Source organism: Gossypium hirsutum, chromosome A11 (assembly GCF_007990345.1).
Source record: "Gossypium hirsutum isolate 1008001.06 chromosome A11, Gossypium_hirsutum_v2.1, whole genome shotgun sequence".
Lineage (NCBI taxonomy): Eukaryota > Viridiplantae > Streptophyta > Magnoliopsida > Malvales > Malvaceae > Gossypium > Gossypium hirsutum.
The window spans coordinates 10,903,353-10,928,487 of NC_053434.1; the positions used below are offsets into that span (position 1 = coordinate 10,903,353).

Consider the following 25,135-nt stretch of genomic DNA (forward strand, 5'->3'; position numbering starts at 1 on the left):
CCAGCAAAACCTTGTAAAATCATCAATGAAGAGGATAAAATACCTGTTTTTGCTGAGTGATTCAGTCCTCATCGGACCACATACATCAGAATGCACCAGCTGCAGTCTTTCAGTAGCTCTCCATGCTGCATTTGTAGAAAATGACAATCTTGTCTGTTTCCCCATCTGGCAGACCTCACACACATCATCATACTCCACTGAGTTGGTGAAGTTCTCAGCCAAGCCCTCACTGGCCATTCGACCCATTGACCTGAAGTTGGCATGTCCAAGTCTTCTATGCCAGAGTTTGGAGTCATCTATAGAGGCTGTATATGTTGACTTTAAGTCATTTGACCAATGAACCTCAAAGCATTTATCAGTCATTGTGACTGTCATAAGGCTTGATCCACTTGGATCTGCAATGTGGCACTGTTTATCCTTGAATACAACAGAATAACCTTTCTCAAGCAATTGGGCTATGCTGAGAAGGTTTCTGTCAATCTCAGGCACCAAAAGCACATTTGGTATGACCTTGTTACCTGTAGGAGTACATATCAGCACCTCTCCTCTTCCTTCAGCCTTTATAAACTGGCCATTTCCAACTTTGACCTTGGTTTTGCAACTTCTATCCAAGGTTTTAAACAAGGAGGCATCTGGTGACATGTGGTTAGTGCAACCACTGTCCAATAGCCAACCTTTTGAAAATTTCTTCTCAGCAGTTAAGCAAGAAACAGCAAAGACCTGCTCCTCTTGGTCACTACTGTCCTCAGCTACTCGAGCTTCAACCTTTGGTTGTTGAAATTGGCTCTGCTTTGGCTTGGTTCTATTTTTGCAAACCCTTTCAACATGGCCCTTCTTCTTGTAGTGCTGGCATACTGCTTCTGGCCTGAACCAACATCTGTCTTCTGGATGGCCTAGCTTCTTGCAATATCTGCAGGGCTGGTCATTGCTCCTTGCAGCATCAGGCTTAGGCCTGCTTTTCCAAGGCTTTTTGCCTCTTTGAGCATTGGTGCTCGAGGCTTCTCTGGCCTTGGCTTGAAATGCACCTTCTTGGTGATCTTCAGCTCTGCTAGCTCTCCTTTGTTCCTGAGCATAGAAGGTGTTGATTAACTCAGTCAAAAAAATGCTAGCAAGGTCTCTTGAGTCCTCTAGGGAGGATATCTTTGCTTCATATTTCTCAGGCAAAGTGGAGAGGACTTTCTCCATAATTCTTGCCTCATCAAAGTGCTCACCTAGGAGCCTTATACTGTTAACCACTGCCATAATTCTATCTGAATACTGCTTCACTGTTTCTTCTTCCTTCATCTTCAAATTCTCGAAATCCCTTCTCAAATTCAACAGCTGTTGTTGCCTTATTCTCTCAGTGCCTTGAAACTCCTCCTTAAGCTTGTCCCAGGCCTGTTTTGGAGTCTCACAGGCCATAATTCTGGTAAAGATGACATCTGATACACAGTTCTGAATGCAGGACATGGCTTTGTGCCTTTTGGTCCTCTCATCAGCATGTTGTCTGATCTGAGCTACTGTGGGATTAGCCCTCAGTGGTGCTGGCTCAGCATCTGTGTTAACAACTTCCCACAGATCAAAGGCCTGCAGGTAAGTCTTCATCTTTACCAGCCATATGTGAAAGCTTTCTCCATTGAAGACTGGTGGGGCTGCTGGTGAAAATCCTGAAGAAGCCATCAGGTTCCTTGGTTTGAAGCAACAGGTCCACTAAGACAACGGCTCTGATACCAATTGTTGGTGCAAGAGGTAATAGCAAGATGGTTTCAGCTTGCTTGCACAGCAAGTGTCGAGCCTTGCTGAATAAACTATTGAAGAAGAAGAAAGAAATTTTGCAATGGAGAACAGAGAAGAAAGAGATAAAATTGAATGAAAATGAGCTGAATTTTCATTAACATTTTTAAGGCATAATACCAATACATATATATGAGATAACAACAGCAAAACAAACAAGTTACCACCTAATAACATACCTAACACCACTAAATTGCCTAGTAACTTGGTAAACTTGATTGAAAACATAAACTTCTACCTAAACTTGTCATTCAGCACCTAATTACATCAAAATACAGTTACCAACTTAGTTCAAAACAAACTAAAACACAAAATGTTCATTTGAGTAACCAAATGAAACAATGCAGTTTCGGTTTGCTGTTAAAGCACGATCCCTGCATGGCCACCTTGCATGGTCACCTTGGCTGCTGCATGGGGGTTGACTTCAACATTATTGTCAAAATTCCGCACTACGCAAAACTATAACTTGGCAAAATGTTGGATCCTTAATTATAATAACCATCAAACTGGACAACATTAACTAAAGGGAAAAAGAAGCACTATAATTTCAAAAAATCCAATTGTGCAATCGGCGGACTGTATTGCTAGTCTGATGCATCAGGTTATTAGTTTGAGGATGTTCACAGATCCTCCTCTACTGATACAAAGTTTTCTTGATGAGGACTTGATTGCTTTATTTAAGGCAAAGTCCTTGGAACTTTTCATATGAGGTGTTGATCCTCCTTTTGTGTGTAAAAAATATTATGCAAGCGGCTGAATCATAGAATTTAAGGTTAAATAAGATCTGCAGTTGAAATTCTTTAATTTTTTTTAAGATCTATTATTATACATAAAAGTACATATATTGTAATATAAAATTAAATTAATACAAATAGGAAATGAATAAAGAGTCAAACAAAACTCATATATAATATATACACATGATTAATCGAAGATCACATGAAATTATGCTTATGTAACTTAAATTCGAATGTTCAAAAATTCAAAACTTCCTCTAAGTTGTTGTTGGAAAATAGTTTAATTATTTAGCAAATAAACTTCCTCCGTAATTATATTTTTAAAATTTATCATGACTAATATATTAAAGAAATCTTAACTTACCACATTTTATTTATATTATTTTCTCCTAAAAAAATAATATAAGGGTTTATTTAAACAAAATATAATAATTTAAGGATTTCTCCCACAAAATCCCACAAAATGATGAATTGCTGAGTAAGACTAAAATTTTTTTGTTGAAAGATGTATCATGTTATATTAATTAATTTAAATTATTTTTAACTTTTAAAAAATTTTATATTTACATTTTTTTCACATTAAATTTATATATTCAATTTATCAGATTCATCCACTATATTTTATTCAATTTCTTCCGCAATCTTTTGTACTCACAAGAAAGCTTTGTTTTTGTTTCGTATTATTTTGACCAAATAATTAAGGCAATATATATAGAATGCACACATAAAGCAGTCCCATACTGTAACTTTGACAGAAGCTCAAGATTTAAAAATAAAAATTGCATTCAAAGTAGTAACGTAAGCAGCTTTAGCCTTTACTTGATAATAAAGAGATAACTAAGAGGCAAATAGAAGCATGCAAAAACACGACACGGTTCATATTTATCATCCAACTCCCTGAAAGAAAGGTCTCTCTTTAGCGAAAAAGAAAGATGGGCCATCATGAAGTAGGGAACCATGACATGGAAGAGCTGGGTGAGACAGAGAGAAACCTGAGGTCACCTTTTCGCCACTTATCGTCAAGCTTCAGAAGCACTACCTCGGACCTCGCGATGTCGTCGTCGTTGAGAGAAAATAATGATGACGAGATCGAGTTGCAGTGGGCTGCGATTCAGAGACTGCCCACTTTTAAGCGCGTAAGAACCTCATTGTTCGATTTCGAGCTTTCAAATGATACTACCAAAGAAGAAGAGGATATCAAAATTGAAGGGAAGAGAAAGGTGATCGATGTTACCAAGCTGGGAGCATTGGAGCGCAGCGTTTTTATCGAGAAACTCATCACCAAAATTGAGTACGATAATCTTCGCCTCTTGGAGAAACTGAAAGAAAGAATAGGCAGGCAAGAATCTATACGTCTCTCTCTTCTTCTTCTTCTTTTTTTGTTTCGAAGCAGTTATTATACCGTTTACCTTTCATGCTTGAAAAACTTGCATTTAACAAAAAAAGCTAGCGAATGCCTTGCGCTTCAATCCTTTTGAGTTTCCCCTCAGTTGAAACTGAAAAATATTAATTAGGATGTCACAATATTTTCTGTTTTCATTTTTTTTTAAATTTAAAACAAGTTTGGTAAATAAAAAAAATTTAGTTATCACTAATGAAAATATAAAAACACTTTTGGCACATGCGTTCATAGTTGAGTCATTCAACCAAACTTATTCATGGTATCATATCATACATATAGTTATTTAAACTGGGCTAACCTAAAATATGAGTTTTAAAATTCACTCAAATTTATCTATGTTACTATTATTTTTTAAAACTTTTAAAAGTATGATTATTTTTATTTATTATTTATATATATCTTTCACTATCCTTATATATTTTCTATTAAAATTTTAAAGATAATTACCTAAAAATATCTAACATAAATAAATTAAAATATTTTTAAATATTTTATAGTATAGTATAATATATTTAATCAATTATGGAAAAAGAAAAATCATAAGTATTATGGTTTAATGCAATGCTTATGCATGTATTATATCTAATAGTATGAGTAACATCAATATATATGAAATTGATTTTATGAAAAATAAGTCAATCAAAAGATACAATATGTTATAAATTCCTAGCTTGCAGCTGACAGTGACATTTGTGCTTAGAGTGGGGTTGGAATTTCCGACTATTGAGGTGAGATTCCAGAATTTGTCAGTGGAAGCAGATTGTGAAGTAGTTCAAGGGAAGCCCATTCCTACACTTTGGAACACCATCACCACTGTATTCTCTGTAAGTATTTTTTGCAATATGTCCCACTACAATTGTTTCTTACTAAATATAATATCTAAAAAAACTATAGAAAATGAAATATCTAAAACATCTATTCATAATAGCTTACCTTACCCATCCTAAAGCAAATCAATAATACAGGTTTTCTTCCCAAATCTTCATAGCTTTTTCAGCTTTATATGCTTAAATAATGGGAAATTCTTTGTTTTTAGAAAATTAAATAACTGGGATCATCTTCTTCACTCTCATAATACATAAAATTGTAATATTTTGGTTTCATCTTCCTCAAATGCGCTCTTTTTCATTACTATTTGGATATATATCACCCTAATGGGAGAGATTTATAATGTTAAACAGGCTTTGACAAAAGTTAGCAGATGCAAGTCTCAATCATACAAGATAAAAATTCTCAAAGATATCAGCGGCATCATCAAGCCCTCAAGGTTCACTTTGGCTATCGACTTCTACATTCTTGTCAGCTATGCATGATCTATGAGTTTAGGCTACTTTTTAGATAACAATAGTTACACCAAAAAAGTAACAGATAAGCTGCCAAAAACTCACTCTTTTTATGCAGGATGACTCTATTGCTTGGCCCTCCAGGCTGCGGAAAGACCACCTTGTTACAAGCACTTTCAGGGAAGCTTAATCCATCTCTCAAGGTTTTCTATTTGTCCATCAAATCCCTCTTGAATTAGCAATCTGAATAATCTGCATTAGCCGACACTGGAAATACAATACAAAATTTTAATCATTGATTCCAAAACTACAACCAAATGACATGTAGCATCTAATAAGTTCAAGAATAACGAATAACGAAAAGTTTGTGGATTGAACTACAATCAATCTTGGGGAATACTTTTATTTCAGGTCACAGGGGAAATATCCTACAATGGTTACAAGTTCACAGAGTTTGTGCCTCAGAATACATCAGCTTACATAAGTCAATATGACCTACACATTTCTGAAATGACTGTAAGAGAAACACTTGACTTCTCAGCTCGTTGCCAGGGCATTGGAGACAGAGCAGGTATATTACTTTGCATCTTGTACCAACAATCATACTTTCATAACAGGAAACTGATCTTAAATTGTCTATGAATAAAGATATGTTAAAAGAAATCAGTAGAAGGGAGAAGCAATCTGGCATTGTTCCGGAACCAGATATAGACACATTCATGAAGGTAATTTGCTAGAAATAGTGTTCATATCAGCACTTAGAGAGGGCAGGATATCAAGGCCTTTGGAGCCACTTCTGACTATAATCGGTGTTAACAGGCAATTTCTGTTGAAGGATTAAAAGGAACTCTCCAGACAGACTATATATTGAAGGTAATTCTCTCGAAAGAAAAGAAATGTATAAAATGAAATCCATGTTCTTCTCTAACAGTTCCACAATCATTCATTTCCACTCAGATTCTTGGACTGGACATTTGTGCCGATACTATAGTGGGAGATGCAATGAACAGAGGTATCTCAGGAGGTCAAAAGAGAAGGCTGACAACAGGTTGTGCAGTTCTATCACCTTCCTATTAAAGTTATAAAGTTTAAGAGAACCGAGATTAATGTTCTATAAAGCCCTAGCAAGTAACAAGGGACCTTTATGAAACCCTGATCATATAACTCCCTGAGCCATACAAAATCATGTCATTCTAATAGATTTTCTATGTTTTCTTTTGATAGGGGAAATGATAATCGGTCCAAATAAAGCACTCTTTATGGATGAAATATCAACTGGCTTGGACAGCTCCACTACCTTCCAAATAGTTACCTGTTTACAGCAACTAACCCACATTACAGAGGCAACACTTCTAGTATCACTTCTTCAACCGGCACCAGAGACCTTTGATCTCTTTGATGACATTATTCTGATGGCAGAAGGAAAGATTGTATACCAAGGACCACGCAGTTCTGTTCAAGAGTTCTTTGAACATTGTGGTTTTAGGTGCCCTGAGCGCAAAGGCGTTGCTGACTTCCTCCAAGAAGTATGTGTTCATTAATCCACTTAGAACGTTTCATGTCATTTTTCTTTAACTGATGTTTTAAAATAAATTAATTTCAGCTGCTTTCTGAAAAGGACCAAGCACAATATTGGTATCGTAAAGACCAACCTCATAGTTTTGTTTCTGTGGACAACTTTATAGTTGCATTCAAGAAGTTTCACGCAGCCCAGAAGCTAAATGAAGAACTGTGCACACCTTTCAACAGACGTGAGAGTCATAAAAGTGCCTTGTCATTCAACATGTATTCAATGGGTAAATGGGAATTACTCAAAACATGCATGGCAAGAGAATGGCTTCTCATGAAGAGAAACTCATTTGTTCATATCTTTAAATCGTCACAGGTAATAACAATTATAATAAGCATGTGTATAGTATCAAACTTTGGTGATCAACATACCCACTAACCAGCCTTGGATGCTTCCTACATGCAGCTTGTAGTTATTGCACTCATGACGATGACCATCTTTATTCGCACTCGGGTGAAGCTTGACCTTGTCCATGCAAGCTATTACCTGGGTTCCCTGTTTTATGCTCTCATAAGGCTTATGACGACCGGAATTACTGAGTTGGCATTAACTGTTTCCAGACTTTCTGTGTTCTATAAGCAAAGAGATTTCTACTTCTACCCAGCATGGGCATATTCCATTCCGGCTGCTATTCTAAAGATTCCATTTTCATTGATGGATGCTTTTCTGTGGACAGCTCTTACATACTATGTGATTGGTTACAGTCCTGAACCAGAAAGGTTTATTATGTTGACAAAAATTATCTAATGTTAAAGTAGCTAAATAGTAACAAATGTTATCATCTTCTAAGCCTATTATTGGTTTTCAGGTTCTTCCGCCTGCTCTTCCTCCTTTTCCTTGTTCATCAAATGGCAATTTCACTATTCCGTTTAATTGCTTCAGTTGTCAGAGATCCACCTTTTGCAGCAAATTTTAGTCTTTTTACATTATTGGTGATATTTTTATTCAGTGGCTTCATAATTCCACGGCGTAAGTCCATTCATTACTTATATGAGGAGATTAAAAAGACGTAAAGAACTTATATTAATATTGCAAACCTTTTCCACAGCTTTACTACCTGCTTGGGTCAAATGGGGCTTTTGGCTTTCACCACTTGCATATTCTGAAATAGGTGTTGCAGTGAATGAATTTCTAGCACCAAGGTGGCAACAGGTGAAAGGAAAACAATTGTTATTTTGTTATTCAAATGAAGATCAACATATCTACTGACACTCCCATGTTTTCTGGCCATTCACTTGCAGGTTTCATCTTCAAATGCCACCTTAGGACAGCAAGTTCTAGAAAAACATGGGTTAAACTTCAGTGACTACTACTATTGGATATCAGTAGGAGCATTGATAGGGTTCTGGATGATTTTTAACATTGGTTTCACCTTTGCTTTGAGCCTTTTAAAGCGTAAGTTGTACCTTAGCAAGCATATACAAGAAAATAATGATAGAAAAAAAATTGAGGTGAATAAAATCTTTGAAGTACTAACCTGTATATGTTGTTGCAGCTCCAGGGAGTTCTCGGGCTATTATTTCTCATGAAAGATTTTTTTACCTAAAGGCAAAAGAGGATTTGAGTGACACAGCTCTGCAAAAAGAATTGCCCAGTGTTGACTCTCTAACAGAAAGAAAAGTTAAAGGTGAGAAGCTCTTGTTATTTATATAGTACTACATTATATCTATTGAAGCAATGGTTAGCATGTAGCAATCACATGTTTTATTTTTATTATTATTATTATTATTATTTGGATGTAATTATGTAACTTAGTTGTATTCCAACTAAGTTTGTTAGTGGTAGTAGGTGGTGATTTATTTTAAGTGGATGTAATGATGAAACTTAGTTGTATTCCAACTAAGTTTGTTAGTGGTAGTAGGTGGTGATTTATTTTAAGTGGATGTAATGATGAAACTTAGTTGTATTCCAACTAAGTTGTCAAGTTGTAAGCTTGTATAAATAGGCTTTATGCCATTTTAAAAAAATGAATGAATTCAATCAAGATTTCATCTATATACTCTCTATTTTAGTTTTGCTTAAAATTTATTTCATTTTTCTTCTTTGTTTCTGCTGCAAGTCTCGATTCTTGCTCGGCAAGCTTTTTGTTGAACCTTGCTATTTGTTGCACTTAGCTCCAACAATTGGTATCAGAGCCTATTTCTTAAGGGATCTGTTATACAAATTCATGGCTTCATCAAGCTTTTCACCAGCTGCACCTCAAGTCTTCAATGGAGAAGGCTACCACATATGGGTGGTTAAAATGAAGACCTACCTACAAGCTTTCGATCTGTGGGAGGTAGTCAACTCAGATGTTGAACCAGAGCCACTTAGAGGCAATCCAACAGTGGCTCAAATCAGGCAGCATGCTGATGAGAGGACCAAGAGGCACAAAGCCATGTCTTGCATCCAGAACTCAGTGTCAGATGTGATTTTCACAAGGATTATGGCCTGTGAATCACCAAAACAAGCCTGGGACAAGTTGCAAGAGGAGTTTCAAGGAACAGAGAGGACAAGGCAGCAACAGTTGCTGAACTTAAGGAGAGATTTCGAGAATTTGAAGATGAAGGAAGAAGAAACTATCAAGCAGTACTCTGACAGGATTATGGCTGTGGTTAACAGCATAAGGCTCCTTGGAGAGCAGCTCAAGGAAGCTAGGATAGTGGAGAAGGTTATTGCAACTCTGCCCGAGAGGTATGAGGCAAAAATCTCATCTCTCGAAGACTCAAGGGACCTGTACACCATCTCCCTGACAGAGTTGATCAATGCTTTATATGCTCAAGAGCAAAGAAGAGCAAGCAGACTGGAGGAGCATCAAGAAGGTGCCTTTCAGGCAAGAACAAACACTGCCTACAAAGGCAAGAAGGCCTGGAGAGACAAGCCAAGGACTGATGTTGCAAGAAAGAGGGTCAGACTTGCAAGCACTGCAGAAGGGCTGGTCATCCAAAAGAAAAATGCTGGTTCAATCCAGATGCTGTATGTCAGCATTGTAAAAAGAAGGGTCATGTTGAGAGAGTCTGCAAGAGCAAGGCCAAATCAAGGCAGAGTCAGTTTCAACAGAAGAAAGCTGAGGCTCGAGTAGCTAAGGAGGACAGTGACCAAGAGGAGCAAGTCTTTGCTGTGTTATGCTCAGCTGCTCAAGAAAGGTTCTCATCTGGTTGGCTTCTAGACAGTGGATGCACCAACCACATGACACCTGATGCTGCAATCTTCAAGTCTTTAGACAGAAGCTGCAGAACTAAAGTCAAGATAGGAAATGGACATTTTATTCAAGCTGAAGGCAAGGGTGATGTGCTGATATGCACCCCCACAGGTGCCAAAGTGATTTCAAATGTGCTTTTGGTGCCTGAAATTGACAGAAACCTGCTCAGCATAGCTCAGTTGCTGGAGAAAGGTTATTCTGTTGTGTTCAAAGACAACCAATGCCAAATCAATGATCCAAGTGGATCCAAGATGATGGCAGTTCCTATGGCTAATAAGAGCTTTATAGTTGACTGGACCAGGGAGTCAGACATTGCCTACACAGTCACATCAGATGAATCCAAGCTTTGGCATCAAAGACTGGGACATGCCAACTTCAGATCGATGGCTCGAATGGTCAGAGAGGACTTGGCTGAAAACTTCATCAACTCAGTGGATCATGATGATGTGTGTGAAGTGTGTCAGCTAGGAAAGCAGGCCAGACTCCCATTTCCCTCGAATCAAGCCTGGAGAGCCTCTGAAAAACTCCAACTGGTGCACACTGATGTGTGTGGCCCTATGAGGACTGAGTCATTAAGTGGAAACAGGTACTTCATACTGTTCATTGATGATTTTTCAAGATATTGCTGGCTTTACTTCCTAAAACAGAAATCAGAGGCGGCCTCAGTGTTTTGGAAGTTCAAGACTGCTGCTGAGACTAAAACAAGTTGCAAGCTGAAGTCCATAAGGTCTGATAATGGGACTGAGTACACCTCAGCTCAGCTCCAAGCCTTCTGTGATAAGGCAGGCATCAAACATCAACTTACCAACACATATACACCTCAGCAAAATGGTGTAAGTGAAAGGAAGAATAGGAGTTTGATGGATATGGCTAGGTGCTTGATGATTCAGAAGAATCTGCCTAAAGCACTATGGGCAGAGGCAGTTAACACTGCAAACTACATTCAAAATAGGCTTCCAACCAAGGCCTTGGATCAGAAGACTCCATTCGAAGCCTGGTTTGGATTCAAGCCATCACTGGCTCATCTGAAGGTCTTTGGATGCATCTGTTATGCTCATGTACCTGCTGTCAAAAGGGACAAATTGTCTGAAAGGGCTCGACCTGGTATTTTGGTGGGCTACAGCACTGTTAAGAATGGCTATAGGATCTTGGATCCTTCAACAAAGAAAGTGTCAGTCAGTAGGGATGTGGTATTTGATGAAAAGTCATGTTGGAACTGGGAAAAACATGAACCTGAGGAAGTTTCAGAAGGACTTGCAGCAGATCAAGCTGAGCCAGATCAAAATGTTCCTGAAATGGACATTAATGATGAACCAGTTAGAGGAACAAGACCATTGACTGAGATTTATGAAAGAGCTCATGTAGCCATAGCTGAACCAAGCAATTTTGAAGAGGCTGAAGCTCAGCAAGAGTGGAAGCAGGCAATGGCTGAGGAGATTAGCATGATTGAGAAGAACCAGACCTAGGAATTAGTTGAAAGGCCAGTCAAAAGGAAGATAATTGGGGTGAAATGGGTGTACAAAGCCAAGCAAAATGCTGATGGTACCTTGAACAAACTGAAAGCAAGGCTAGTTGTCAAGGGGTTCAGTCAGAGGTATGGCCTGGACTACCTGGAGACCTTTGCACCAGTGGCCAGGCTAGACACCATCAGATTACTGATTGCCTTAGCAGCACAGCTCGAGTGGAAGATCCATCAACTCGATGTGAAATCAGCCTTTCTGAATGGTTTCTTAGATGAAGAGATCTATGTTGAACAACCACAAGGGTTTGAGATAGCTGGCAGAGAGCATATGGTCTACAAACTGAAGAAGGCCCTATATGGCTTAAAACAGGCTCCAAGGGCCTGGTACAGCAGAATCGATGGCTACTTGACTAATTTGGGATTCGATCGAAGCAAGAGTGAGCCAACACTGTATGTCAAGAAGCAAGGGACACAAACACAGCTCATTGTATCCCTATATGTTGATGACCTGCTGGTGACAGGAGGAGATCGAGCAGTGCTGGTCGATTTCAAGACCAAGATGCAAGAAGTATTTGAAATGTCTGATCTAGGGGAAATGTCTTATTTCCTTGGAATGGAGGTGACTCAAGCACAAAATGGGATATTTCTAAGTCAGAGAAACTTTGCCACAAAGATTCTGACCAAGTTCTCCATGCAAAATAGTAAAGCAACTAAAACACCTGTTGCTGTTGGAGAAAAACTATCGAGCCAAGGTGATTTTGAGAAGGTTTGTGAAACAACCTACAGAAGTCTAGTTGGTTGTCTGTTATATTTAACTGCCACTAGACCAGACATAATGTATGCTGTAGGATTGCTCTCAAGGTTCTTGCATTGTTGCAATAAAAAGCATTTACAAGCTGCTAAGAGAGTGCTTAGATATGTCAAAGGCACTTTGAGCTATGGTTTAAGGTACAGCAAGGAAGGAAATCTGAAGCTGGTTGGCTACACTGATAGCGACTGGGCTGGCTCGATAGATGACATGAAAAGCACCTCAGGGTATGCTTTCAACCTTGGTTCAGCCATTTTTGCTGGAGCTCGAAGAAGCAAAGTCTGGTGGCTCAATCTACTGCTGAAGCAGAATATGTGGCAGCTGCAAGTGCTGTCAACCAAGCCATTTGGCTAAGGAAAATCTTAGCTGATTTGAAAGTGCATCAAAAGGAAGCTACTGAGATCTTCTGTGACAACCAATCTTCAGTTGCAATTGCTAAAAATCTAGTGTTCCATGGAAGAACAAAGCATTTCAGCATCAAGTTGCATGTTGTTCGAGAAATGGAGCAAGCTCAGGAAGTGAAGCTGATCCATTGTAATTCTGAGGATCAACTTGCAGACATTTTGACTAAAGCCCTTAATGTCACAAGGTTCGAATGTCTAAGAAGGAAGCTAGGTGTTTGCTCCATGCAAACCAAGGAGGAGTATTGAAGCAATGGTTAGCATGTAGCAATCACATGTTTTATTTATTATTATTATTATTATTATTTGGATGTAATGATGTAACGTAGTTGTATTCCAACTAAGTTTGTTAGTGGTAGTAGGTGGTGATTTATTTTAAGTGGATGTAATGATGAAACTTAGTTGTATTCCAACTAAGTTTGTTAGTGGTAGTAGGTGGTGATTTATTTTAAGTGGATGTAATGATGAAACTTAGTTGTATTCCAACTAAGTTGTCAAGTTGTAAGCTTGTATAAATAGGCTTTATGCTATTTTAAAAAAATGAATGAATTCAATCAAGATTTCATCTATATACTCTCTATTTTAGCTTTGCTTAAAATTTATTTCATTTTTCTTCTTTGTTTCTGCCGCAAGTCTCGATTCTTGCTCGGCAAGCTTTTTGTTGAACCTTGCTATTTGTTGCACTTAGCTCCAACAATATCAGAAAGCATTAACTGGATGCCATATGAACTGAACAAATAATATAGGTTCGCATGCCAAAATAATATAATCATTTTTTTTTTACAGGAATGGTTTTACCTTTTAAGCCCATAACGATATCATTCAAGGATGTGCAATACTTTGTTGATACTCCGAAGGTACTATGTTCATTCTCAAGCCCAATTTTTAAAATATAAATAAAATATTTTTTAATGTCTTCTATGTATTCCCAGAAACTGAGAGAGCAGGGGTATCCACAAAGACTACAGCTACTTCAAGATATTACCGGTGCATTTAGACCTGGAGTTCTCACAGCTTTGATGGGTGTTAGTGGAGCAGGGAAAACAACACTAATGGATGTACTATCAAGAAGAAAAACAGGTGGTTATATTGAAGGAGACATAAGAATTGGAGGGTACCCCAAAGTCCAAGAAACATATGCTAGAATATCAGCTTACTGTGAGCAAACTGACATCCATACTCCAATGATTACAGTAGAGGAATCAGTGATGTACTCAGCTAGGTTGCGTCTACCAACTGAGATTAATAAGCATACAAGATTGGTAAGAAATGTTCAAACCTTATTGAAGTTTCCAATGCTCAATTAAACAAGTTGCACTTTCTAGGCAAAGATCCAAAATTCAGACCTATCCTTGCCACATGACCTCTATATCTAGAAAGGATCAGTTGCAGTAGTGATTTTATACTTTTGCGTGGAACTGGAAAAACTGTATATACCTCATGTAGAGAAAAAAGGAAGTGTACAAAATTGAAAAATATGTAGCAAACCGTCACCTACATAGGTGTGACATTGGCTTAAATTGTCCCTGAGACTTTTTATACATGCTAAGATTATATCATAATTATGAATAACTTGACTAAAGTTTTTAACTCACTTACCTATATAATAGGAATTTGTAGCAGAGGTTCTTCAAATGATTGAGTTGGATGAAATCAAAGATGCTTTAGTTGGCATCCCGCATGTAAGTGGAATATCACCAGAGCAGCGTAAACGGTTAACCATTGCAGTGGAACTTGTTTCTAATCCATCCATAATATTTATGGATGAGCCAACTTCGGGTTTAGATGCCAGAGCAGCTGCAATTGTCATGCGAGTTGTGAAGAATATTGTTAACACAAAGAGGACAATTGTATGCACCATCCATCAGCCAAGTATCGACATATTTGAATCATTTGATGAGGTAATTGAATGGCAGAATTGCATTCATGGTAATTAGTTCTTGAAATAAAAATTGCAACTTAGCATTTCGGGAAAACTATTCTGGTGCTTTTTTATTCACATTTAAAAGAAATGAACTATCGTAAGTTATTAGATGGAACTTAATCATGCAGTAGACAAGAAACACCAAAGAGCAAAGAGAGCCAATTATAGATTACTTCTCAAATCTTTAGCTCCTCATCATAAGCTAAAACATGAAAAACTCTAATGGTTTATGTTAATGGAAAATTCTCACCAAAGTTAACTGGATAGAAGCATTTGGGCCTAAATACATTTTATCAGGTCCAACATTTGTTTCTGCATAACAAGTGTGTATCCTTACAGCTTATTTTGATGAAAAGAGGGGGACAAATGATATATTCTGGAGAACTGGGTCAGCATTCAAGTAGGCTTATCGAATACTTTGAGGTAATCCTAAAAATCAATCATTATGAAAAGTTTATTTTGCATTACATGTCTACATGCTTTGTAGCTTGGAGTCTAGGACCTTAATCCCTATGCTTGACATGGAAATGAAAGTATAATAAAGGAATAGCACCCTAAGTAAAACATATGGCCTTTCTATGGCGACTCTCTTTTTAACTCGTCCAATCATGACAACAATTTACACCCTTCTGGCAGGGAATACCTGGAGTACCAAAAATTAAAGAAAATCATAACCCAGCGACATGGATGTTAGAAGTCACCAGTCCTCCTGTGGAAGCTCAACTTGGAATAGACTTTGCCTGTATCTACAAAGAATCCCATCTCTACAAGTAAGTCATTATCATAAATGTGTTAGGTAAGTATTAAAGATGTCAAATTTGGGAATCTTGCAGTTCTTTTTTTTTTTATTTTTTGACCGAGTCACTGACCCCTCCCCATTTAGTTCTTCATAGAACTTACGGATTCAGTTAAGTATTCAAGCATGCACCCTCTTTGCTTTCTTAGACCACTTCCCCCACCTAAAAGTAAATGAAGAAAGCTTTTATCAAATAAGGTCTTGCGTGCCTAACTTTTAATTCGAAGTGATATAATGTTTCTTCTCTGTAGGAGAAACAAAGAAATTGTTAAAAGCCAAAGCCTTCCAGCACAGGGTTCAGAGAAACTACAATTTTCTACACCCTTTCCACAAAATGGATGGGAGCAACTTAAAGCATGCCTTTGGAAACAGCACTTGTCCTATTGGAGAAGTCCCAAATACAACTTAGTACGGTTGGCATTTATTATTTTATCATCTTTGTTGTATGGAGTCTTACTTCGGCAGAAAGGACAACACCTGTAAGCCGCTTTCTAGATCTTTTTTCACCCTTTACTATTATCGCCAATCATTTAACACCATGTTCTCATAGCTAGACCAAGAAATGTTCATTTATGAAGCGTTGCTAAGATTTATCTGATAGAGTTGACATAAAATGTGTGTTCATAAAGTTGATCATTGTCACAACCCCTAAGAAAATATGGTTGCTGGATATTCTGATTCCTCTACGTAAGTTTGTGTTCTTTTACTAGTCTAGCTGATGAAACTTTCCTGTTCAATTTGCTAGCTTTACTTGCAAGGATAAATAGAATGCCAAAGAGACAAAGAAAAGATATTAGTACTAACAACCTGTCTTCTCATGCTAAAATCTAAAGAAGATAGAGGAGGAGAGTGTAAGAGAGTTAGTAAGGACATACAAATTAAAATTTAGCTGATTAACAAAAATGTAAGAAATGTTATATCAAGTTAATTAGTAAGTGCAATTAGCACACCCTGACGATTCATGTTAGATAAAAATGCATTACTATCCTAGCACATAGTTATGAAAGTTACTTGGTGTAAAGCGAAACGAATCGAATTTTATATGAATGTCAATTCATACTAGAATTGTATCTATTGAACTGAAGTAAAAACTACAAATTTTAATTGCTTGGAGTATATTAGATTATATACTTACTGTGTGACATGCTGACATTCTATTCCCCCTTTCTAAAGACATGATGAGCAGGATTTTTTCAACATAATCGGATTGATGTATGTTTTCATGATATTCACTGGAATTAGCAGTTGTTCATCTGTTCTTCCATTCGTGTCTACTCAGAGGACAATAATCTACCGTGAAAGATTTTCCAGAATGTACTCTTCATGGGCATATTCGTTGGCACAGGTCAAAAATTTTATAGAATGCCTTCTGATACTGTGACACCTTTGAAGGTTGCATGTCTTGGTATAAATTTGCTCTTCCATATTTGCAGGTGATTATTGAGATTCCTTATATCTTTCTTGAAGCAGTATTATTCCTGACAATCACTTATCCAGCTGTAAACTTCTATGGATCCGCTTACAAAGTATTTTGGTACTTCTACACCGTATTTTGTACGCTGCTCTATTACAAATATTTAGGCATGATGTTGGTTTCTTTGACTCCAACTTTCCAAGTAGCTACAATCTTTGCAAGCCTCTGTTACACGTTGTTCAGCTTGTTCTCAGGGTATCTCATACCAGGACCGGTAAGCCAATTCTGTCTTGTCTTGCTAACTGAAACCCAATTTGATTTCACAATTTTTACAATTCCCAATAAAATTAATCAGTAAGGCACCTGTAAAACGTAAATAGCAGAATGGCTAGATTAACCATAAGAACATGCTTCAGCTTAAATGCTCACCAACTAAATTGATGCTACCACTCAATTTTTGTAGATAGCTAAAGTAACACATATCTGCTACTTCATTACTTGCAGCAATTTCCTAAATGGTGGGTTTGGGGCTACTGGATTTCCCCAACTTCGTGGTCCCTGAAAGGTCTCCTCACTTCACAATATGGAGACATAGAGGAAGAAATCATGGCATTTGGAGAGCAAAAAGCACTCAACACCTTCTTGGACAGTCAGTATGGGTATAAACATCGAGATCTACCCATAATAGCCGTTGTACTACTTGCTTTTCCGCTTGTCTTTGCATCTGTTTTTACATATGGTATAGCTAAACTAAACTATCAAAGGAGATAACACGCTTCTACTTGAATTCCTAATCTCTCAGGTAAATTTTTGTAAAAGTATAAATTTATTTGCCCATTAATTGTAAATATATATTCCTACAATAAGTTAAACTATGATCCTAACAAACAATTCTATCCTCTCTGTATAGTATCTGTTAGTCTAACAAAGAAAGTTTCTGCCATTGAGCACTTGTAAATGTTAGTGTCACCCTATCCTGCTTTAATTATATGATATACAGTGTCACTTAAAAAGTCATAAAGCACCAAGAATACAGAAATCTATGCAACTAGAACACGTTTAATAAATCATCAGGTGAATTGTCATAGCCATTTTAAGGAACAGTTAAAGTAACTGAATTCATTCATTGCAAAGTGACGGAAAAAAGAGTAAAAAAGTGCTCACAGAAGAACGGGCTTTTATCTTCACGTGAATTACGGGTATGGCGATCGGTGGGTCATTTTTTACTTCTCCAGTGCAGAATTACCATACCAAACCTAGGAATCAGTAATCGATCAGCGTTGAAATCCTTTTCAAACCTGATTTGTGCCCATAGGAAAAATGATCTGTCGGTTGCTTAACAACAACTTTGATACAGATTATTTTGCGATCCTGAATGTGTTAACGTGTATATCGTTGAAAAATGCAAAAGATCGTCAAATAAGATCAGTGCAACCCCTAATGTTACCAAAGTCGAAGTCGAGAATTTTAAAGCCCAGAGAGAGAGAGAGAGGAGTAGCATGCATGTTGTATAATGTTAATATATTGATAGCATTCCATTGACGACTGACCCACAAATAAATATGTATGTTACGTGTGTGTAAACAATATTACTGCATCCGGAACTTGGTCCAAACACTGGTGTTATACACCACATCTCAATTTTACTTGTACAATCTACCGTAAAACGGATTACAGATACAAGCCACCTATTAAATGTTAACGACTTACGAAGAGTTATTGGACTTCAGCTAGTTCCATAGTCCAACAATTCCCACCTGAAGGGACGGAAAACATACAGAACTTCAGGACAGCTCTTAAATAGTAGAGCAACACAGACGCATACTGCAGCTATTGCTACCATTGATAGCATCGCAGGCCTGTATGCCAATGACCTGCTGGCTGTTCCATACCCATAGGCCAGCTTTTGATCACAAAGCTTGCAATGTCGCTTCATGGACCTTAATTCTAGTTGGCCAATCTCAAAGCCAGAAGTTGACTCGTTATTTTGCTTCCTGTTTGTGCTGCAATCAGAGAGGGGACCGGGAACGTCAACCACCACATGCTCAGAATGTCTCTTATTAATTTTCTTCTGTATGAGGTGGATGTATGAGTAGTGGCCACGTAGACGAGCATAATCTTCAGGTGTAGAGCCAGTGCTGTCTCGAGCACTCTTCCAAGCATCGATGCCGACCTGAATAGAAAATAAACAGTTGCTCTTCAAATGAAATTCAAGCCCCCGAAAAAAGAGAGAAAAGAACAGAAATATGTTCAGATTTAACGTTAAACACTTGGTCCCAATTTCAGAGAATTCTGAAGCAAACAACTCATGTTCAAATCCTTGTAGAAGTGTAGGGGGAGTGTCTTGGCAGTTTATCACAAGAGTGCACTCTTCAAATGGGTAATAGAGACCTATAAATTATGAATCAAGGAACTGTACTCGTGGCAGAATCCAGATTGAATGAAGAACAGGGGAACGCATTTCAGAATATCATAAAAACCATGCTAGAAAATTAAAACAATTCTTGTAGTTCCCTTCCTGGAACGCTCAGAAATAAATCAATAAGGGATTACCTTTCCAGGATCATCAGTTAATGCATCCAGTACGTCCTCAGAATCATCTTTACCAGCTGCAATGTGAAGAGGAGTCAAACCTGAAGGGCCTAGAGCATCAGGCCTAAACAAGAAGCTTTCATGAATCCCACCAGCTACCATCTCGTTCTCCAATCCTAATCTACTTGAACCTTTCTCAGGGATGAATCTCAAAAGGAGTTCCACCAGAGGTCTACAATTTTTCCTAACAGCTCTATGAAGAAGACCCATCTCTGTTAATGCAAGGTTAAGTGAAGGGTGCTCTCCTGAACCCACTACTCCATCAAGAAGAACATTTAAGAGTTTCTTTATTACAGCACACCATTCATGGTCCATAGAGAACTCCATAAGCCACTTAAACCGCCTTAGAGAAAAGGGTGCTGAGTTAGGAACCAAGTCGCCCAATCTAGACTTCAATTGACTTCTATGAAGCAGCCAACCAACTTCATGAATGAAGTCCATGGCTTGATTTTTGGCTTCCATTTTTCCAGTTCTGTCAACAGCTGCTTCAGCGTCAGTAATCTCCAGTAAACTCTCAAGCATACGGATCTCTGAACAAACATCATCCTCCGCAACTATGAAAGGAAAGAAACTGCTATTATAACCATCATCTTCAATCTGGAGAACAAGGAAATCTCAACTTCAGCTATTGAAAGGCATATTCAGAATAAATTATATAAGATGCATCTTATGACATGGATGTACGTAAAAGAAAAGAGAAAAAGAAACAAAAGCAAGTATTACAGTAGATTCTATTTATTTCCCATGCCATGAAATGAACATGGTGACAGGAGAACACAATGCAACCGGAAAACCAGAAAGAGTCATGCCTCTACATTTTCACCATAAATACAATAGTCACAGAGCTAGAAATGAATTTATGGAAGACCACACAAGCATCTTCTACGACCCACTGTAAATACTTTTAAGAACTTAGATGAAGTTCAGAACATTTCCATTAAACACTCAGCCCTAGGACATGCCTCTTCCTCCCACCCACCTTCCTTCCCCCCCCCCCCAAACCAAGAAAAAAAAAGGGAGTCCATGCAAGGAGTTACCTCAAACCAGTATTTAACACCAAACTTGGATGAATTAAAACTACACCTATTATCCACAATCTACATTGTAAACTCTCACTCCATTAGAAAGGAACTTCACTGGAATTCACATATAATCCTTGTCAAAGATAACAGCAAGGAAGGAGGGAAAACAATAGGATCAATTATAAGTACAAAAAAAAAATCACCTCAATGAATCCTCTTCCACTCACAGTGGGGATAGAGCAAGAAAAGTTAAGATACTGAAGTTCATCCTGCGCCTTGAACTCATCATTGTCATCCATCAACTCATGAGTAGCTTCCTGTACCAGATACTTCCCTTCTACTGCACAGAGCAACCTAGGATAGGAAATGCAAGAAAATTTTAGGCTCTAAAGCAAGCATAGAAATCCAATGCAAAACATACAATGCAGTAAATCTATATCTAATTTTATATACACTCTTAAGCCATTGAGGGTTACAATGACACAAGAATAATCACTGCAAGAATAACGTAAAGAATACCTTGTGGCTGGCCGAGACATATTGACACCTTTAACCGAAAATTTAGCTCTCTCAGTTGCACATAGAGCAATTGGCTTGACACTTATAATTTTACTAGAATCGTTGCTTCCGAGAGGTAAAGATGTATCTACGACAACCTGACCTGTAGCATAAAAGAATTGGTCAAGACATTCGATCCTGCATTAAAAAATCCTTCCCGTGGCCAATCATTTCAACATATCAATTAAATAAACACCGATAACAATAATGACCAAACAGACCTTTATAAATGAAAGCTATCTGATCTTGAACCCTTGTACAAATCCATCCAGTCCTCCAGAAAGTGTCATCTGAACAATCCAGAAGCCGATTCAAACTGAAACTCAGATCACAGCAAAGCTGACAGAAGATGACATAGGATTAAAATTATGAAGAAATTGACAGAATTTAAAAGCAAAGAAGATAAAAATCCATAGTTTCAAATAAATCAAGCTTACCTCATCCCATGCAGCCTCGGATTGACAAAGGTAAATTGTCAGAACAACGCAACCGGGCCTAATATAGCTCTCAATGTCAGTGGGACTATGAGATAGCCAGTCAAGAATCTGGAAGTTCAAACATTTTCATAAGTATATTTTTAAGCAATAAAACCCTAAAGTATAGTTGCATTCAGAAACTTTTATGTACCTGTGCTCGCAAGAGTAGAGGAAAATCATTTGGTTCTTTCCCAAATAATTTAAACACAATCCTATCGGTACGGCTCTGAAATGGTTAAAGTCAAAAACAAATCATCAGAGGTTAAAGTTTTAATAACATATAACTTTATGATACTATAGATATTGCTCGAGGACAGTAGGATGGGAGATAAATTCCCTGCCTATGTTATATTAAGCAGAAACCGTCCAGAATTCTTAGAAGTAAATACTTGAGGTCAGCATAACATGCTAAACTTTGTGGTTCATGATTCCTTAACGAGGCCATAACCTGGCTCACTCTACAACTGTTTGAGGAGTTGGCTAATTCATCTTATCCCACATCTATCAAGTATTTTGGGTTTCTTGTGGTCTTATACTTAAGTTGGATTCCTCAATCTATTGCCGTGGTATCAAAGCTCGGGCTGTGTTCTGTTTTCTTCCCATCAAACCCCATGTGAGGTTGTCTACACATAAGCCTTGTTGAGCTACAAGTAAAGGGGAGTGTTATGCGATGTCATCCCACCACATCTACTAAGTATTAGGTTTTTGCACTCTTATATTCAAGTTGGGCCCCTTCACCTATTGCAAATTGGATTTAGGTAGGCTGCTTAACAAAGTCTTCACAGATTGATCTCAGAGAAGAGGCTTGACTACTATCCATTGTAACTCCTAGAACACAAACTTGTGGCACAATTTGAGCTTCCTTCAGAAAATTAAGCCATCTAGCAAATGTCCTATGCGTGAGAGAGAAATTCCATGGAATTTTTATCGACCAATGGCATTCGATCAAGCATATTATGCAACATAGAGATACCTGAGTATCACCACTAGAACTAGAAGGTGATTGGGCAGATACTGAATCTGAATTCCCACTGGTCTGTGGTGGACTTGACTGATGAGAGTCTTGTTGGACCCATGAAGGGCAATCAAGAGAACTAGTCCCCATATTTACAGGTGCAGGAAACCCTTCAATGTCATCTGCACCATAGTCTGAGTCAATATATGTGTCATTCAAATCAAAATTATTCATCTTGACCGATCCAGCTGCATTGCCCTGGACATTGGTAACCCTAGCATCATGAGAATGAACTCCTTTCTGTGGTATCTCTGATGCAGCTTCAGTGATGTGCTGCCTAAAAGGCCGAGGAGGGCCTTCACCATTCAAAAACAAAGCCGAACCAGCTTCTGAACCTTTAGGTTCAGGCAAAAGCCCAGATATGTTTCTTCCTCCTTGTTCATTAGTATGGTTTGCAAGGCTCTGTAGAAGCTGAGGTAGCACATCCTGATCTGTGGTCTGGTCAGATCTGTTAGCTGTAATATAAGAAAAACAGAATCATCCACCCCATGAAATGCAAACACAAAATATCCCAGGAAAAAATACGATAAACAGCATCATGCTAATGTCAAGAATGATTCCAGCTCTTCTGTGTCTTAGTTCTAAGTTTTCTTCTGATGGAAAAAAGGAGAAAAAGGAAAAGAAAGAACTCCTTAAGTTCACCTAGAACATAAATTTAGAGAAAGTATAAACTAATTTAAAATTCCTTTAGCCTTGCTTGTTCAAATATGGCCATCAAATCGCCTTACACACACACACACAAAAAAAAAAAAAAAGATTTGAAGAATGAAAAACCAGTCCCATTATTCAGGAAAAAAAATGAACAAAGGTTATTATCAAGACATAAACCCATTAGCATTGGTTGTAGCAAAAAGCCATTGAGATACTTACAATGCATGTTTGAAAGTATTTTCAAGAGACTTAACAGTAGATAACCACTAGTCTGCTCATCATTCAGGGAATTGCCATTGACAACAGTGGCAGGGTTAGTTTTCCTCCTCCTTTTATTGTGGCCAGCCAAACGTCTGCGACAACTTCTCTTACCATCATCAAACTCTTGAAGAACATGAAACCTACAGAAAAAGGAGAAACAACAAATCATCCAAAATTTTTATTTTTGGATTGGAGTACACAAAATCACCAGACTTTCTGTCTGTCAGAACTTCTACAGATTAAACTAGCCTCTCTAATTCATTTCTACAAAGCAGGGGAAATCTTAAATGCTTACCTACTACACTGCTGACAAAATCGCTGCATGACATTTCCAACCAGTGCCTTGCTAGCCTTAGAATGCATCTCACAAACTTTATGCCGTCTATGATAATCCTTGGCATTGGTCAGATCAGCCCCACAGTCTTCAACCTGACATACTGCACGATTTCCAGATCCTCCATTCAACTTAGTCTTCTTCCCACTAGTTCCCTCCCAATTTTTCATCTCCCCTTGGCTGATTGGATAGCCATGATCACCTTGGCCCCCAAGCTTCAAAGTAAGGCTACCTGTTTCCTCATTCAAACTGTCATCTTCTACAACAGTAACCCTTCTCTTCTTCTCCAATTCCCTTTTCCCTTTCTGAGCTTTCGGATTCAAATCATCAGAGCATGATGATGAACTATTGGATGAATTCCCAGGAATCCCAGACCCCAGAGGAAAAAACTGCCTTCCCATGGTATCAGCAGAAATCGGATTTATCGAGCTAGCAATGAAAAGGTCACCATCCCATTTCCAATCATTCAAATCCCACTCCACTGTCCTTTTCCCGACTGCCCGCAAATCTGCTGGACTCATACCATAAAAATGATGAGCTTCACTTCCAAATCTAGCCTCCATTTATGAAACCCAGATAACGAGAAGATCCAAACCCAGGAATTTAACCTCAGAAAACACAATTTAACAAGAAAAACCCCGAACTTTAACGCTATCCCAGCTAGAGATAGCTTCAAAACCCTAAATAGAAAAAACTATAATAATTAATTACAAGCGATCAGCTTCAGCTCTTCCCCAAAAGTCCAAAAACAGTACACCAACGCATCCATGATTCCAATTAAGAACAACCCACATACCAAACCAAGTTATATATGAAAAGGAGACCACTTTTCACAGAACCCCAAAATCAAAGCACTGAGCTCTTTTCCCCCCTTACCTCACAACATTTCCATAAAAAACTGAAAAAAAAATACAATTTAACCGCGCATATAGAATTAAAGGTAAAGATTAACAGACTTAACGGTTACTTGCTAAGATAACAGCCTGTAGGAAAAAGTAAGGGAAAGTGTTCGCCGGGAAGTGAACGGCAGTTGAGACAAGTTCCAAAAGGTTTCTCAGAGGATGATGAATGATGATGGGAACGTGTTTGTTTCTTTGTAGGGAAGTGTTTGGGTAATGGTTTGGTGTGGCGTGGCACACAAAAAATCATAAATTTATTGATTTTAAAAATATAAAATCACTGATAAAAGAATACCCCTTTATTTTACCTGTTCGATGAAATTCGTGTGAGAGAAAGAAACTCGAAAATAAAGAAAAAGGGAGAGAGAGGAACATAGAGAGGAAAGAAACCTAAATAGTGGGTAAAGGTGCACACCGCATGTCTACAAATACAATTCACAAAATACCAAATAATAAGTGATTAAGATATCATATAATATAATAAACATATATATTTATATCAATATAAAATAAAAACTCGAAAAACTCTTTTAAAATAATTAAAATATTAATTAAGTCAATTTGCAATAATTGGAT

At 37.8% G+C, this 25,135-nt stretch overlaps 2 protein-coding genes across 5 annotated transcripts; one reads left to right on the forward strand and one right to left on the reverse strand.

Annotated features, from left to right (window-relative positions):
- The first annotated feature begins 3,265 nt into the window (after positions 1-3,265).
- Positions 3,266-18,157, forward strand: LOC107923889 (pleiotropic drug resistance protein 3). Of its 4 annotated transcripts, XM_016854064.2 has the most exons (24): positions 3,266-3,849; positions 4,613-4,736; positions 5,094-5,179; positions 5,314-5,398; positions 5,607-5,766; positions 5,844-5,920; positions 6,015-6,068; positions 6,153-6,243; positions 6,420-6,721; positions 6,799-7,080; positions 7,171-7,484; positions 7,574-7,734; positions 7,814-7,917; positions 8,007-8,160; positions 8,261-8,392; positions 13,404-13,474; positions 13,550-13,879; positions 14,228-14,518; positions 14,881-14,964; positions 15,178-15,311; positions 15,589-15,816; positions 16,511-16,682; positions 16,771-17,025; positions 17,256-18,157. In XM_016854064.2, exons 1-24 carry the CDS (start codon positions 3,443-3,445, stop codon positions 17,520-17,522), a joined length of 4,365 nt encoding a protein of 1,454 aa, XP_016709553.1. In that variant the 5' UTR covers positions 3,266-3,442; the 3' UTR covers positions 17,523-18,157. The 4 variants fall into 4 exon arrangements, with proteins under 4 accessions (XP_016709553.1, XP_016709552.1, XP_040936971.1 ...); XM_016854063.2 differs by lacking the exon at positions 3,266-3,849 and having other exon boundaries at positions 4,579-4,736; XM_041081037.1 differs by lacking the exons at positions 3,266-3,849; positions 4,613-4,736 and adding an exon at positions 4,748-4,877.
- Positions 18,158-18,257: 100 nt separating this feature from the next.
- On the reverse strand, positions 18,258-24,950 carry LOC107923890 (squamosa promoter-binding-like protein 1). The gene is made up of 10 exons (XM_016854065.2): positions 23,622-24,950; positions 23,285-23,466; positions 22,373-22,869; positions 21,551-21,625; positions 21,361-21,468; positions 21,145-21,262; positions 20,885-21,026; positions 20,569-20,719; positions 19,305-19,940; positions 18,258-18,924 (listed from the first exon to the last, which is right to left on the reverse strand). The coding sequence occupies exons 1-10, from the start codon at positions 24,221-24,223 to the stop codon at positions 18,478-18,480; spliced, it is 2,958 nt and encodes a 985-aa protein (XP_016709554.1). The 5' UTR covers positions 24,224-24,950; the 3' UTR covers positions 18,258-18,477.
- Between the last annotated feature and the right edge of the window lie 185 nt (positions 24,951-25,135).

Coding starts and splice junctions, on each gene's coding strand:
- LOC107923890 (XM_016854065.2), bottom strand. CDS start 24,223: ATGGAGGCTAGATTTGGAAGTGAAGCTCATCATTTTTATGGTATGAGT. Junction 23,467..23,621: donor TTTTGTCAGCAGTGTAGTAG/GTAAGCATTTAA, acceptor CTTTTTCTGTAG/GTTTCATGTTCTTCAAGAGT. Junction 21,626..22,372: donor GTTCTAGTGGTGATACTCAG/GTATCTCTATGT, acceptor TAACCATTTCAG/AGCCGTACCGATAGGATTGT.
- LOC107923889 (XM_016854064.2), top strand. CDS start 3,443: ATGGGCCATCATGAAGTAGGGAACCATGACATGGAAGAGCTGGGTGAG. Junction 5,767..5,843: donor GGGCATTGGAGACAGAGCAG/GTATATTACTTT, acceptor CTATGAATAAAG/ATATGTTAAAAGAAATCAGT. Junction 7,918..8,006: donor TAGCACCAAGGTGGCAACAG/GTGAAAGGAAAA, acceptor ATTCACTTGCAG/GTTTCATCTTCAAATGCCAC.